Source organism: Schistocerca gregaria, chromosome 1 (assembly GCF_023897955.1).
Source record: "Schistocerca gregaria isolate iqSchGreg1 chromosome 1, iqSchGreg1.2, whole genome shotgun sequence".
Classification (NCBI taxonomy): Eukaryota; Metazoa; Arthropoda; class Insecta; order Orthoptera; family Acrididae; genus Schistocerca; species Schistocerca gregaria.
Window position 1 is genome coordinate 198,394,940 of NC_064920.1, and position 15,751 is coordinate 198,410,690.

The 15,751-nt window shown below is 37.7% G+C and overlaps 1 protein-coding gene across 1 annotated transcript in view; it reads left to right on the plus strand.

Annotated features, from left to right (window-relative positions):
* Window positions 1–15,751, plus strand: part of LOC126336676 (intersectin-1) — a 300,485-nt gene that overhangs the window by 78,575 nt on the left and 206,159 nt on the right. Inside the window, exons 10-13 of the mRNA XM_050000627.1 lie at window positions 4,256–4,378; window positions 4,512–4,650; window positions 4,729–5,043; window positions 7,368–7,493. Coding sequence (XP_049856584.1) covers window positions 4,256–4,378; window positions 4,512–4,650; window positions 4,729–5,043; window positions 7,368–7,493 — 703 coding nt within the window. The remainder of the gene's footprint in view (window positions 1–4,255; window positions 4,379–4,511; window positions 4,651–4,728; window positions 5,044–7,367; window positions 7,494–15,751) is intronic.

Here is a 15,751-nt window from a genome sequence, read left to right on the forward strand (position 1 = left end):
CAGAAACTAAATGTAGCTACTTTTGTGATCAGAATATTGACCACAGTCGGCACCAGTGATACGCCAAAACTTGTTACTTCACATACTTCCATTCTCTGATGTCATGTGGGACAATATTTTGAGACATGTTAGTTGAGATGGAAAGCCTATTTTTAATCAAAAAGCCAGGAATCTAAACCCTAGGTGCTATTAATTCATAAAGTCCTGGTACACCTTTGTACTGTAGTGTAAGGGTAAATGTTCCCATTTTGACTGACAAGACTTGTTAACACTATGAACTTGTTTAGAAGAAACAGCAGTATCCATTCAGTAATGCAGGAGAGGATCAACCTTCATATCAGGAAAACACACACAAGCCATTTGTTATATATATGTACCATAGGAGTTGGAATTAAAAGGGTGCCCAGCAGCAAAAGTGCAGACATACTTTCAAAAAATCATTAAAAGAAATAAACAACACTCTGGAAAGAATAGATTGTTTGTCACCACATAGATGAGATGCTGAACTGCAGACCACCACAATCCAAAGAACTGCTAAAATGCTGAGCTTTCAAACAAAGTGCTTCTGAAGTAGAAAGCATGTATGCAATTGTACGATCACGCATGCTCTCTCTCTCTCTCTCTCTCTCTCTCTCTCTCTCTCTGTCTGATTAGACTGGTAATTAGCATAAAAAATTGCACCATCTTACAACTACACACACACACACACACACACACACACACACACACACACACACACACACACACAGTGCTACATAAATTGCACAGTATCACAAACAGGAACCTACAAAACACCAACAGACTGATAGAAAAGATAAAACATAAGTATACCACAAACAGCAAACCTAATATCTTTTGACATTACATACATGTACACAAAAGTGTCAGTAGGAGAAACAGTCAGCTTTAATGAAAAAATGCTTGCAGAACCAATAGAACACAACAAATACACACATTGATGAAACTGGGTCCTTCCTAAAGGTAACAGAACAGAACTACTTCACTTTCAACAAGGCGTTCCATCTGCAGGAAGAACGCCTATCAATGGACTTACCTATCACTGGTCTACTTGCAAACATATTTCTGACCTTCACTGAAAACAAACTATTCAGTTACAATTCCAAAAGAAATACAAGCTTGTATGCTGGAAACATTGTGTGAATGACATTATTTGTTTGATAGCTGTAACAGACACTCGGATAAAACAACTACACACTGACATAGACACAGTTCACCCTAATGTAAGATTCACTATGGAGAGGGAAGCAGACATGAAGCTTAATTTTGTACTCATTGCCATACACAGAATCGACAACAATTTTAGGATATTCAGGAAACCTACAGCTTCAAATATAACCATTCCAATTGACCACAGACACACAAACTTTCAAGTTTAAGATGCATGCTACACAGGCTTAACAGATCTCCACCAGACAAACTCAACTAGACATAGGATATAACACAATACGCCAGATAACCAAGGAGAATGGGTACAACACACAAAGTACAAACAAACTGAACAACAAAATAAAAAGTAAATTACAATCTACAGCAAAAAGCCAGAACATCAGCACATGGCAAACATGGGGAAAAAGGAATGTCTTACAAAGGATGCAGCATGGCACATACTGACATACAGCAAGAAACATGTCCACAGGGTGGGGAGCATTCTGAAGAATGAGGACTAAAAGTATCTTCCCATACAAGCAACACACACAGACAAATCTTTACACTAAGAACACATTCACAGACAAGTTTTCCAAAGCAGGAATCTTTATGGAACAGCATAATAAGCAAACTTCCTTTATTAAATGTTATTAATTATACATTATGTCATTTTATACTGTAATTTACTTAGCAGTAGTTATTAAGCAAGACTAAGTGATAATGTCCAAGCAATGTAGCCTGTCAGTCTGCATTATTATGTGCTTTGATTGCATTGCTCATGTAGTCACAATGACCACTGTAACCATAAATAATTATGTTTACTCATTGGCCTATATCATAAGTACAAACAGTCAACTAAAATATGATTTTCTGGACCAAGTAAATAAATCAGTTAAACTCTACTTCACGCCAATCTGTCTACAGAGACCAGACATGCAGAAATTGTAAAACTATATATTCTGAATACCCCAGAGCTTAAACAGTACACACTCCACTTTTGCAGATCTCATACAAGTAAACCACCACCCAAACATCATTGAGACTGGTCTTAAAAACCTCAGAGAAAGTGGTAATCTTCATTAAAAATGCACAACAGGGGAGAACCTACAAAATCCAAATAGTGATACAAGGAAAGAAAGTCTTTAATGAAAATACAACGCTGTGCAACAAAACACTGTTTGCAAGTGCAACAAAGCACTGTTTGCAATCCTCAGTGGATTATACAATGACATTTCCCCACATAAAACGTAGCATTCAAGTATCCAAAAACTGCTTCTCAATCCCCTCTATCCATGTCTCTCTCTCATGCACACGCACACGCAAAGTTCTCCTCCAGGACAGGAGACTCACCACAATAGTTCTCATGATCATAATTAGTGATCATATCTTTTCTGTTAAATTCGGGTAAAGGGAAAACAAAGGTGAGAGTGAAGTATGAAAACAAGACATGGAAAATGGTGCATGCAATAGCTGTAGAAAGAGATATCCTTAAAAGTTGCACAACAGGGCGGAAAATGTAAGTACACCGACACATACACAACCAGTACCCATAGAAAAATTATTTCAAAAGTAAGCAAACATCTGCATGGCTGTTAGGAATGCAGGAGGACAACATGGTTCATCTTCAGTAAGAAAGATTCCCAATATTATATTTATTAAATATGAAGAAATTTTCAGTTAAATATTGCACTTCTTGTGAAATGTCCAGCACAATTATTACAAGTCCTTAAAATATTAAAGTCCTGTAACTATGCCTCTGAGTAATGCCTGCATAGACCAGGGCTGGTCTACGATGCCTATGGAGCATCCACCTTGGAGACAACAGATGAACACCAGAGCTTGTAGACTTCAGCGGTAACTGAAGACTGCACACGACTCAGTGCACTGAAGAGAACTGTATCTCGTAGCTCAGTGCTACGGTATTTAACGAGGTGTCGAGCAATCTCTATCCATGTACATGATGGCCATGTGTTGGCAGCTGAGGCTCCTGGCAACTCATACAACTACAGTGCTACAAGTGTTTAGAGCATGACTTGCTGATTGTGGTGAGGTACTCTATGGGGTCGTGAGTATCAACACCACAATGACTATTTTGCACATGACACACTGTCAATAAAAGAGGGCATAAAAATGAAAGAAATGTGTTGAGTTTTATAAAGGGGCTTCATAAGTGGGGACACCCTGATAAGAGAAGTCACAATTTGTTGGAAAGATGTGATCTCAGGATAAAATAAGCTTGATGAATGTTTACAATAAATGCAGATAACAAATTAAAATGATGATTCTACAGAGTGAAAAAATCATGCCATTAACTTTTTTAAGTTTCCATGTTATCTCAACATGTAGAGCCTGCACTTATCCATCTAATGATGTGGCCTTATGTCTACCACCAGAAGAGCTTGCAATGTTACAGCTGAGCACTCCATGGTAGAGTACAAAGATTGATCAATGTATTGTAGGTAAGATGAAAGTTCATACAGTGATGATAGTCAACTGATCGTTGCTGCCAATACTGAGAAGAAAAAGCACCATTTATGTAGTGGGTAAAATAGTTGACGTTACAAAGATCTTATTCTCAATTTTCAAGGATGAAATTGCCCCAGCTATTACAACAGGGAGAATCTTGCTCGTTAGAAGTGAGAATAATGTCATTCCACTTGATTTACCCTATAAATGATGGAGTCTGTATTGAAAATAATGTTTCTCCCAGCTTGGAAGATGAAACTAACAATAGTTAACAAAAATCTTTAACACCGTAACAAACAGCCTCCTCAACCGCTAAAATTATTGGAAAAGCCACCACCATTAGCACGTAAAGATATAAAAGTACTGGACAAAATGAAAAGCCCAAAAGCCTAGTACTGAGTGATCAGATGGAATCCTTTGTGTTTTGGATAGTCATTCCAGTTTTTATGTAACTTACCTATCCCATCATTTTGTTAAAGGACATACAATAATTATATCATTAAATGCCTTGTGTTGTCATTGTTTCTGCTTGATTCATGGGCACCCGTTTTCTACATGTTCCTGACGACTATGTTAAAATGATACCAGAACTAATTTAGCTATTTTGTATGTGCGTGTATAGACAAGAACAGGAGCGGCGAAGGCAGCTTGAATTTGAAAAGCAGCTACAAAGGCAAAGAGAAGCAGAACAGGAAAAAGAAGAGCAAAGGCGAAGAGCACAAGAACAACGTGAAGCTGCAAGAAGGTATATTAGAATTTGATGCATAAATTTATTTTAAATTGATTGAATGCGTTTTGTTGTTGGACAAACAAGTCTGTAACCACAAACTAAGTAAAGCAAGAGAAATTAGGTGTTGCTCATGTAAAATTCATTTCAGGGAAATGGAGCGGCAAAGGCAGCTGGAATGGGAGAAACAGCGGTGTCAAGAATTACAACAGCGCAGGCAGAAAGAACAAGAAAAAGTTTTGCAATTAAAAGCCAAGAATCAGAATCTCAGCATTGAGTTATCACAGTTGGTATGCTGAATATATTTGATGTGTAAACTGTATAATAAATGTTAACAGGATGTATTTTAATTGTACTCACTTTTACAGAATGAAAAAGTGAAAGAATTGTCTCAGAAAATCAGTGAGACAAGGATTGGAGTGTCTGGCGTAAAGTCAACAATTGACGGGATGCGCAGTACTCGTGATTCGCAACTTGCTGAAATGAGTGCCTTAAAGACCCGACTGAAGGAACAGAATCAAAGGCTTCTTACATTGAGTCAAGAAAAGGCAAGGCTAGAAGCTCGCAACAAGTTAAATGCAGCTGCCGATTCTGCTAATCAGGAGCAAGTAAAAATAGCTTTCACCAACAAACAAATTACACTTAAGCAGTTACGTGATAGGCTACAGGATCTCCAGAAAGAGGCAAGTGACGAATGCCATGCTATCCTACTCTGCAATATTTTTATATCTAGCTGCATCTTTGAAACTTGTGTATGCTGGTTCATGTATTAAATCAGCCTTTCAAATTAAATCCATTTGTGGGAATTATAGTCTCATAGGAACCAAAATGATGAAAAAGTCGAATTTAAAAATTTCTGATCTGTACTAGTAAAACTTCATATCTGTTGTAGAGAATACGTTTTTTCCAGCAAAACCTTTTTCAAAACAGAGTGCTCTATTAACTGAACAATAGTCATTTGGAATATTTGAATTATCTTCTGTCACACAGAATAACAGTATTGTCTAAATAATAGTATCATACCATTAAAAAAATTAGCACTCAAAATCCAATAAATATGTATTCAGAAGTGGCTATTTCTTCGTTTTTGAAACCACAGGTTTATTTGTGGCATGCAGTTTTCCCCTGTAACGATATATGTGTGTTCAGATTCAAACTTGTTGTCTTCTTGAAGCTCTAAACTGCTGCATCTGTAATTAAATTTGCTTTGGAACTTGTCGGTATAGTTCCATGGACATTGTTACTGCTGCAGTTATGCTTGTGCTGAAATCTGAAAAACTTTACCATATTTCAGCTTTCTGCAAATGAATATTTGCATTACTTTTTCACTCAGTTACATCATATAATATATCACAGTATACAACTTCTTGCATTACATTGTTGCATAATGCAGAAAAATTTCATAGGGATATTTTGAGTTCTGGCATTTGAAACTGACTTTTGGCTAATGTTAATAGTTTCTTCTGTTCTGCTGTGATTTCACTCCTCATTTTACAGTGCATGCTTTTACTCAGTGGCACTTCACACTAATTTAAGCAAAGACATTGACTCACAGTAGCTATACAAAGGACATGGAGGTACCGCAACTCTCGGTATACTGCAATTTCTGTCCCAACTTGGAGATGCATGACATCCATCCGTATACAGGTTACGTGCAAAACAGATGACAGAAACCTCCTGACAGCACCCTATTCATCATTACTGCGGAAAGAACGAACACCTATATCTTTCTGTACGAGCTCTGATTTCCCTTATTTTATCATGGTGATCATTTCTCCTTATGTAGGTCAGTGTCAACAAAATATTTTTGCATTTGGAGGAGAAAGTTGGTAATTGGAATTTTGTGAGAAGATTCCCTCACAATGAAAAATGCCTTTCTCTTAATGATGTCCAGCCCAAATCCTGTATCATTTCAGTGACACTCTCTCCTATATTTCATGATAATACAAAACATGCTGCCCTTCTTTGAACTTTTTCAATGTACTCCATCAGTTCTCTCTAAGGATCCCACACTGCTCAGCAGTATTCTAAAAGAAGACGGACTACTGTAGTATAGGCAGTCTCCTTAGACCTGTTACATTTTCTAAGTGTCATGCCAATAAAACACAGTCTTTTGTTAGCCTTCCCCACAACATTTTCTGTGTGTTCCTTCCAATTTATGTTGTTTGTAATTGTAATTCCTAGGTATTTAGTTGAATTTATGGCCTTTAGATTAGACAGTTTTATTGTGTAACTGAAGTTTATTGAATTCCTTTTAGCACTCGTGTATGACTTCACACTTTTCATTATTTAGGGTCAACTGCCAATTTTCGGACCTTTCAGATATGTTTTTTAAATCGTTTGCAATTTGTTTTGATCTTCTGATGACTTTATTAGTTGATAAACGACAGCGTCATCGGCAAACAACCTAAGATGGCTGCTCAGATTGTCTCCCAAACCAAAGGGCCTATAACACTACCTTGGGGGACCCCAGAAATCACTTCTGTTTTACTCTATGGCTTTCCATCAGTTACTACGAACTGTGACACCTCTGACAGGAAATCACAAATCCAGTCACATAACTGAAACGATATTCCATAAGCACGCAATTTCACTACAAGCCGCTTGGGAAGCACACAATTTCAGTACAAGCCGCTTGCGTGATACAGTGTCAAAAGCCTTCCGGAAATACAGAAATATGGAATTGATCTGAAATCCCTTGTCAATAGCTCTCAACACTTCGTGCAAATAAAGAGCTAGTTGTGTTTGACAGGAACGGTGTATCTATTGCTGGGAAGACACTTTAAGCACTTTTCAGGAACATGATAATTGTTACATATCAATTAGATTTAATTTTCAGTGGTTCCTCTGGTGCTGTATAGTGGACAAATACTGGGATTCGACTTTAATTTTGTCCCTTGTAGAATACATTTTTCAATGCCTTACTTTAGTAAAATGTTGACTGTAATTTGTGACTCTTTGTGTACAACAAGGAAATGTAATTTTTTTCTCTCATTCTTAATTACAGATAGAAGTTAAACTGGAAGATATTGAGAACAATAACAGCCAACTAGGTGACTTAAAGCAGCAATTGTCTTCATTAGTCCATGAATGTGAACAGCTCTATTCTGTATATGAAGAAAAGAGAAGCAAGGTATAGTATTTAACTTTTTGTTTTATAAAGGTGTCAAAGTGAGGTGGCCCAGTGGCGAGACACATTATTTCAAATTCCCGTTCTGTCCTCCAGATTTAGGTTTACCATGACTTCCTTAAATTGCTAAGGACTACTGTTAAGAGACCACTCCGAATTTCCACATCATTCACTTAATTCATGAATGTAACATAGCAATATTTCTATATTTGGGGAAATGTTAATACACAGTGTGTCAGATGTTTAGGCCCAAAATTATACAAAAAGTAGTAATTATCATAAATCAATATTTAGAGTTTTTCTACATAGACAACTTAAACTTTAAAGAAACAATTTAAGCTCATAGCACCAATTCAGAATTATGACCAGCACTCTCAATGTATGCATTACAAAATATAGTCCATTGACAGAACTGAACTCCTTATTCAGAATAATTTGACCTCATTGCTGGCACTAGCTGTTCATTGTAGCAGTGTAATGAAAGTATGTGGGTTTAAGGGAGAGGGTAAGGATTCATCCCAATCCCGGGAGCGGAAACACTTAGGGGGAAAAAAGGACAGGTATACAGGTGCCCGTGCGCGCGCGCGCCCACACACACACACACACACACACACACACACACACACACACACACACACACGTGCACACACACACACACGTGCACACACACACGTGCACACACACACACACACACACACAGACACAAGCAGGCATCCTTTCATCTTTCCCTCTCCTTCCCTCTTTCCTGACAAAGCAACCGTGGGTTGCGAAAGCTAGAAATTTTGTGTGTGTGTTTTTTTTATTGTGCCTGTCTACCAGCGTTTTCCCGCTTGGTAAGTCATGGAATCTTTGGTTTTAATATATCTCCCTACCTTTTCCATTGTGTTATGGAATGATAGAAGTTGAAACAGTACTTTGTTAATACCCCATGGCTGATTCTTTCCCCCACTGTGATTATTACTAAAAGAGATTGTTCATTGTATTCTACCCCTCACAACAAAATACGTGTACCTTTGCTTACAGTAATATCACTCTGAAAAACCTTGTTTCACTATCATGAATTTTGTATGAAAGACTTTCTGTGTTGCATGAGACATTCTCTTTATTTTCAGAAGCTACTATTTATGTGATTTAAGAAATACTGTGATTTCTCTTGTAACATATGAGAGCTGTTGCAGTTATTTGCTGGCCTTTTGTGTTATAATAGAGATAAAAAAAAAGTCAGTCATTAGCTGCACAAGAAAACCTTTATGTGATTCACTACCAATTTTGACTGTTTAAACTGTCATCTTCATGTTCAAATTGTTGGTAAGCCAATATCAAAATAAGACCCAGCAGTAGTGTTCTTTGCTGCATAACCAGGAAAATAGTGACACCGCTATAAATATGATATGTGTGATGAGTAACAAACAATAATTAATTGTCATAGTACATGTGTGAAACTTTGCAAGTTTAGAGCCATCAGACCATCTCTGACCTCTAACCATGCATTGTACATATTTTACATTGCACACATTACAGTAAACATGTTATACTATGTTTCTAAAATGTAACTTATGATAACACAGATAAAAAATGCAAATGGACAGTTTATTTTCATACATCAGTACAACAGTAAGTAGAAATTATGGTAAATGAGGTTGTTTTTTTTACTATGAATGCTAGCATCAATGAGCATAATAGAAAGTGGTGCAAGAGGAAGGGAAAGGGGAATATGATAACACACAGTTAATGAACATGAGGGGGAAAAGGGTTGATGGGTCTTCTAGAGAAAGGAAAAGAGAATGAAGCATAACTGGGAAAAAATAGGAAGATAGTCTTTACTATTTGATAGAGGGGAAAGTTGGCCATAAACAGTAGTTTTTGGGGAAATGTAAAGCAGATGACAGTAGAAAGTGCTGAAACTACTACTTAAAAGCAGCAGGGCAATGAATTGTGTGCAGAGTGCAGGGCAGCTTGTTCCAGGAATGGACAGCAGCGACAGCGAATGAATTTGCCAGTGGTTTTTGTTTTATGAATCGGTACAACTAGGATACAGGATAAGTGAGACCTTGCATTTTGATTATGATGGCATGAAATGTGTTTAAGCTCTGATGTAGGATACTGGGCTGCTTGCATACTGAGGAACCAGTGAAGTGCACACAGCATGTGAAAGTCACGTAACTTGTCTAGCAGCAACTACCCTAAGTGGATGTTTGAAGCACTGACATGATCATATTGACAAATGTTGCAGATGTAATGCACACATGCATTCATGATTAGTTCTAACCACCATGTGTCACTCGTTATCATTATGGCATTAATTGTCTGCATATTGGACTTTGTGTATAAGAAATGTGTGTACGGGCACAGGTGTGAGCTTGTTGGTTGGTTCAGCTCTCCAAAGAAGACTCTATGATCAGAGTGAATGGATTCATTCTGGAATATTGCTGTTGCGCACTCTTGTGAATTTCTTATTTTCATGTGTTATGGTTTTCACTTGTTTGTTAATGTAAAACAGTGCAGCTGTGCAAGAGAGAAGGGGTCAGGGTTTATAAGTGCGCATACGGAATAGGTAATTTCTAAGGAAGAGCAGAGAAACTTGGTAAACAAATTGGTTGATTTATTTCATGGTTTGAAATACATGGAGTGCACCGAGAGAAGACACCACTGTCTGAAGGGTCCTTGGCTGAATTAAGTGGTAGATAGGGAAGCCTGTTGCCAGTAGCAGAGAGAGCTTCTGTTTTTGGAATTGGCACTTTGCTCCCATGTTTGGTCAAGAACCTCAGGTGATGATCACTAAGTGTTCATCTATTGGCATTGTTACCATTGTTAGTCTAGTGAGAGGGGCTTGCACTGAGCTGTGGGAGCAATTTCCCAGGCAAGTAACAACTCATAACATGGTTCAAGGAAAGTCTTCCCATTCAGAAAATTCCCTTTAGACTCTACGTACACCTTCCTTTGTTTGCTGGAGTGAAGTGTTAGGGCTACAGTTGTTAACAGTTTATTGGATTTTCCTTGGACAGGTGATGTGCCATAATGGAACCTTATAACTAAGGGAGGTTACATCAGACAATGAAAAGTTTAGCTCTGGAGATATCATTAATTTATCACCTATGCCTCAATATTGAACATGTTAAATATTTTAGGTTGCTGTCAGATCTAAGTTTAGATCCATAGAGTGAAGGAGGCTAAAATTGTCATATTATTAAAACAAGTGAATGTTATTACACATAAGTTTATTCACATAAACTTTGCTAAAACCTCTTACGTACGATAAACATAGTAGGTCATGGCACAACAAAATAATAACATTGATAACTATCACCATTAACACTATCACCATTGTTGCTAAACTGTGAAACAATTTGAATACACATTTCCTGGTATTTCATGTGTCATAAGAAAGCTGCGGACATTGTTTGCAACTTACATGGATATTTGTAAGGCATAAATGGCATCTCATCCATTTTGTTTCTGTATTCATGGAGCCACTCATAATAAATATGTTACTGAGGTGTCTTACTTATGCAGAAACCAGTAAACACTTAGCAAATCACATGTAGTATGCTTTCACTTGTAAACAACCCAATGCAAGCTTTACTATTTCCTCCATTTGTGTTTCACAACATATTTCAAAAAATTTTCTCTTTGTCAAGTGCAAATATGTAAATAAGTATTTTGTATGGTGTTTGAATATGTGCTATTCTGTGTCTCGTACACTGTAGTCATCTTTTTGAGATTATCAGGTACTGTGCCTCATCAGTTATGTAGAAAACCACACACACCCGCGCATGTGCAAACTATCACTCAAATTGTTTGTTTTGTACATCACAAAAAATACATACCTAAATACTGCACTTGCGAACGAGAATAAATTGTCAAAGTGGTGTAATGCCGAAACATGGAAATATGGTTTGACAAAGGTGTCATGATGATCACAACAATCACGAAACTACATTTTTGCAGTAGAGACAGTTTGGAAATGGTTGTGATTTGTCATGATATCTTCATTCGAACAAACCTAGTTACTCCCATTGACAACCATGCCAAGTAAAGCTTGGCAGTTGTGGAAGATAGGGCACGAATTGTTCCAACTTTTATACGTTTACTGGTTCAAATCTGCTGAGTAGAGTGCCCTTGTGTCAAGAAACTTAACCACATAATATTTGTAAATACTACTGGATGCCAGTGTCATTTTTTCACCACATTTTTTTTTTTTTTTTTCGTGAAGCATAAATCACAGGAAAATTATAAATATGCTGACGCAAAACCAAGTGCAAATTAACATTGTGGGCATAGGAAATTTGACGGGACGTATAAAAAAATGTCGTTAACAGCAGGAAAACGTCAATTCCGGGAACAGAAAAGTGGGGTTACATTATTTACTCGAATCTAAGCTGCACTTGAATCTAAGCCACACCTGAAAAATGAGACTCAAAATCAAGGAAAAAAATAAAATTCCAGAATCTACGCCGCACTTGAAATTTGAGACACTAAATTCAAGGGGGGAGAAAAGTTTTAGACCGCACCTTCAAATTGAAACAAAGTTGGTCCATTGTAACATGAGACACAATTTAGGTCGAACAGTAGTTTGGTTCGAGTCGTAAGCTTAGCAGTTAAGCTTTACCAGGTAGCCATTGCATTGCGCCCGGCGCTTCGTCCATATTTATATGGGTACCCTTCCTTTTTCTTGTACTTCGTCTGGTTTGAATCAATTGCTTATTTTGCTTTGATCTGATAAGTGCTGTTCTCTTTGTTATATGTGTTTACGTCACTCTAGGCTGAAAATGCATTATTGTGCTGTCATGCATTGTTTGTCGCATTCTGATAATGAGTGTTTAAGACCAGTCACCGCTCGCGGCATGGCTTGCTTTTGTGTGCACTACCGCATACAATGAGAAAGGAGAGAAATTGTCTCATTAGCGAAACAATGGCAAGAGACTGCTATTTGTTCTTAGACTGCTGCTTTCTTTGATAATGATCAACAAAAACCAAGTAATAGAGTGCATATGATAGATGATGTTCTGAACGAGAGTCTAGCGAAAAATTTTCTGTGTTTGAAAATCTTTGTGGACGCCTTTTTAGTACATTACATTCTGCACAGAAATTAGTCATCTTAGACTTAAAAATCAAGTCATTTGCCGTGCTTTGTTTCTGACTGTATCACTACCCAGCATAAGAATAATACAAATATAAACATGACATGATATGTGTACTCTTCTGCGTTTGCTGTTGTTTCACTCTACTTTCGTAGTTTATTAGACAGAGAGAATTTAAGTGAGATAGCAGAAAACCCAAAAAAATAGAGGGCATAATGTTTACATTCATATTATTCTTATGGTGAAGAGATTACTGCATGTGATTCACAATTCAGAAAAGTTCCTATTAGCAACCATCTCTTGTCACAGGTAGGAAACAATTCAGAATGTATGTTGGCCAGTCGGATTTTTGAAGTAGATTTTTAGTTTTTGTTGTTGTGGTTTTCAGTCCTGAGATTGATTTGATGCAGCTCTCCATTGTACTCTATCCTGTGCAAGCTTCTTCACCTCCCAGTACCTACTGCAGCCTACATCCTTCTAAATCTGCTTAGTGTATTCATCTCTTGGTCTCCCTCTTCGATTTTTACCCTACGCGCTGCCCTCTAGTACTAAATTGATGATCCCTTGATGTCTCGGAACGTGTCCTACCAACCAATCCCTTCTTCTAGTCAAGTTATGCCACAAACTCCTCGTCTCCTCAATTCTTTTCAATACCTCATCATTAGTTATGCGATCTACCCATCTAATTTTCAGCATTCATCTGTAGCACCACATTTCGAAAGCTTGTATTCTCTTCTTGTCTAAACTATTTATTGTCCACGTTTCACTTCCATACATGGCTGTATTCCATACAAATACTTTCAGAAAGGACTTCCTGACACTTAAATCTATACTTGATGTTAACAAATTCCTCTTCTTCAGAAACGCTTTCCTTGCCATTGCCAGTCTACATTTTATATCCTCTCTACTTTGACCATCATCAGTTATTTTGCTCCCCAAATAGCAAAACTCATTTATCACTTTAAGCGTCTCATTACCTAATCTAATTCCCTCAGCATCACCCGACTTAGACTACATTCCATTATACTCGTTTTGCTTTTGTTGATGTTCATCTTATATCCTCCTTTCAAGACACTGTCCATTCTGTTAAACTGCTCTTCCAAGTCCTTTGCTGTCTGACAGAGTTACAATGTCATCGGCGAACCTCAGTGTTTTTTTTTCTCCTCCGTGGATTTTAATACGTAATCCGAACTTTTCTTTTGTTTCCTTTGCTGCTTGCTCAATATATAGATTGAATAGCATCGGGGAGAGGCTACAACGCTGTCTCACTCCCTTCCCAACCACTGCCTCACTTTCATGTCCCTCGACTCTTATAACTGCCAACTGCTTTCTGTACAAATTGTAAATAGCCTTTCACTCCCTGTATTTTACCCCTGCCACCTTCAGAATTTGAAAGAGAGTATTCCATTCAACATTATCAAAAGCTTTCTCTAAGTCTACAAATGTTAGAAATGTAGGTTTGCCTTTCCTTAATCTTTCTTCTAAGATAAGTCGTAGGGTCAGTATTGCCTCACGTGTTCCAACATTTCTACGGAATCCAAACTGATCTTCCCCGAGGTCGGCTTCTACCAGTTTTTCCAGTTGTCTGTAAAGTATTCGCGTTAGTATTTTGCAGCTGTGACTTATTAAACAGATAGTTCAGTAATTTTCACATCTGTCAACACCTGCTTTCTTTGGGATTGGAATTATTATATTCTTCTCGAAGTCTGAGGGAATTTCGTCTGTCTCATACATCTTGCTCACCAGATGGTAGAGTTTTGCCAGGACTGGCTCTCCCAAGGCTGTCAGTAGTTCTAATGGAATGTTGTCTACTCCTGTGGCCTTGTTTCGAGTTAGGTCTTTCCGTGCTCTGTGAAACTCTTCACGCAGTATCATGTCTCCCATTTCATCTTCATCTACCTCCTCCTTCCATTTCCATAATATTGTCCTCAAGGACATCGCCCTTCTATAGACCCTCTATATACTCATTGCACCTTTCTGCTTTCGCTTCTTTGCTTATAACTGGGTTTCCATCTGAGCCCTTGATATTCATGCAAGGGGTTCTCTTTTCTCGGAGGTCTCTTTAATTTTCCTGTAGGCAGTATCTGTCTTACCCCTCGTGAGATAAACCTCTACATCCTTACATTTGTCCTCCAGCCATCCCTGCTTAGCCATTTTGCACTTCCTGTCGATCTCATTTTTGAAACATTTGTATTCCTTTTTGCCTGCTCCATTTTTGTATTTTCTCCTTTCATCAATTAAATTCAGTATCTCTTCTGTTACCCGAGGATTTCTACGAGCCCTTGTCTTTTTACCTACTTGATCCTCTGCTGCCTTCACTATTTCATTCCCCAAAGCTACCCATTCTTCTTCTACTATATTTCTTTCCCCCATTCCTGTCAATTGCTCCCTTATGCTCTCCCTGAAACTCTGTACAACCTCGGGTTCTTTCAGTTTATCCAGGTCCTATCTCCTTAAGTTCCCACCTTTTTGCAGTTTCTTCATTTTTAATCTACAGGTCATAACCAATAAATTGTGGTAAGAGTCCACTTCTGCCCCTGGAAATGGCTTAAAATTTAAAATCTGGCTCCTAAATCTGTCTTACCATTATATAAGCTATCTGAAACCTTTTAGTATCTCCAGGCTTCTTCCGTGTATACAACCTTCTTTCACGTTTCTTGAACCAGGTGTTAACTATGATTAACTTATGCTCTGCACAAAATTCTACCAGGCGTCATTATCTTAGCCCCAATCCATATTCACCTACTATGTATCCTTTTCTCCCTTTTCCTACTCTCGTATTCCAGTCACCCATAACTATTAAATTTTTGTCTCCCTTCACGACCTGAATAATTTCTTTTATCTCATCATACATTTCATATATTTCCTCATCATCTGCTGAGCTAGTTGGCATATAAATTTGTTACTACTGTAGTAGGCGTTGGCTTCGTATCTATCTTGGCCACAATAATGCGTTCACTATGCAGTTTGTAGTAGCTTACCGGCATTCCTATTTTCCTATTCATTATTAAACCTACTCCTGCATTACCCCTATTTGATTTTGTGTTTATAACCCTGTAGTCACCTGACCAGAAGTCTTGTTCCTCCTGCCACCGAACTTCACTAATTCCCACTATATCTAACTTTAACCTATCCATTTCCCTTTTTAAATTTTCTAATCTACCTGCCCGATTAAGGGAT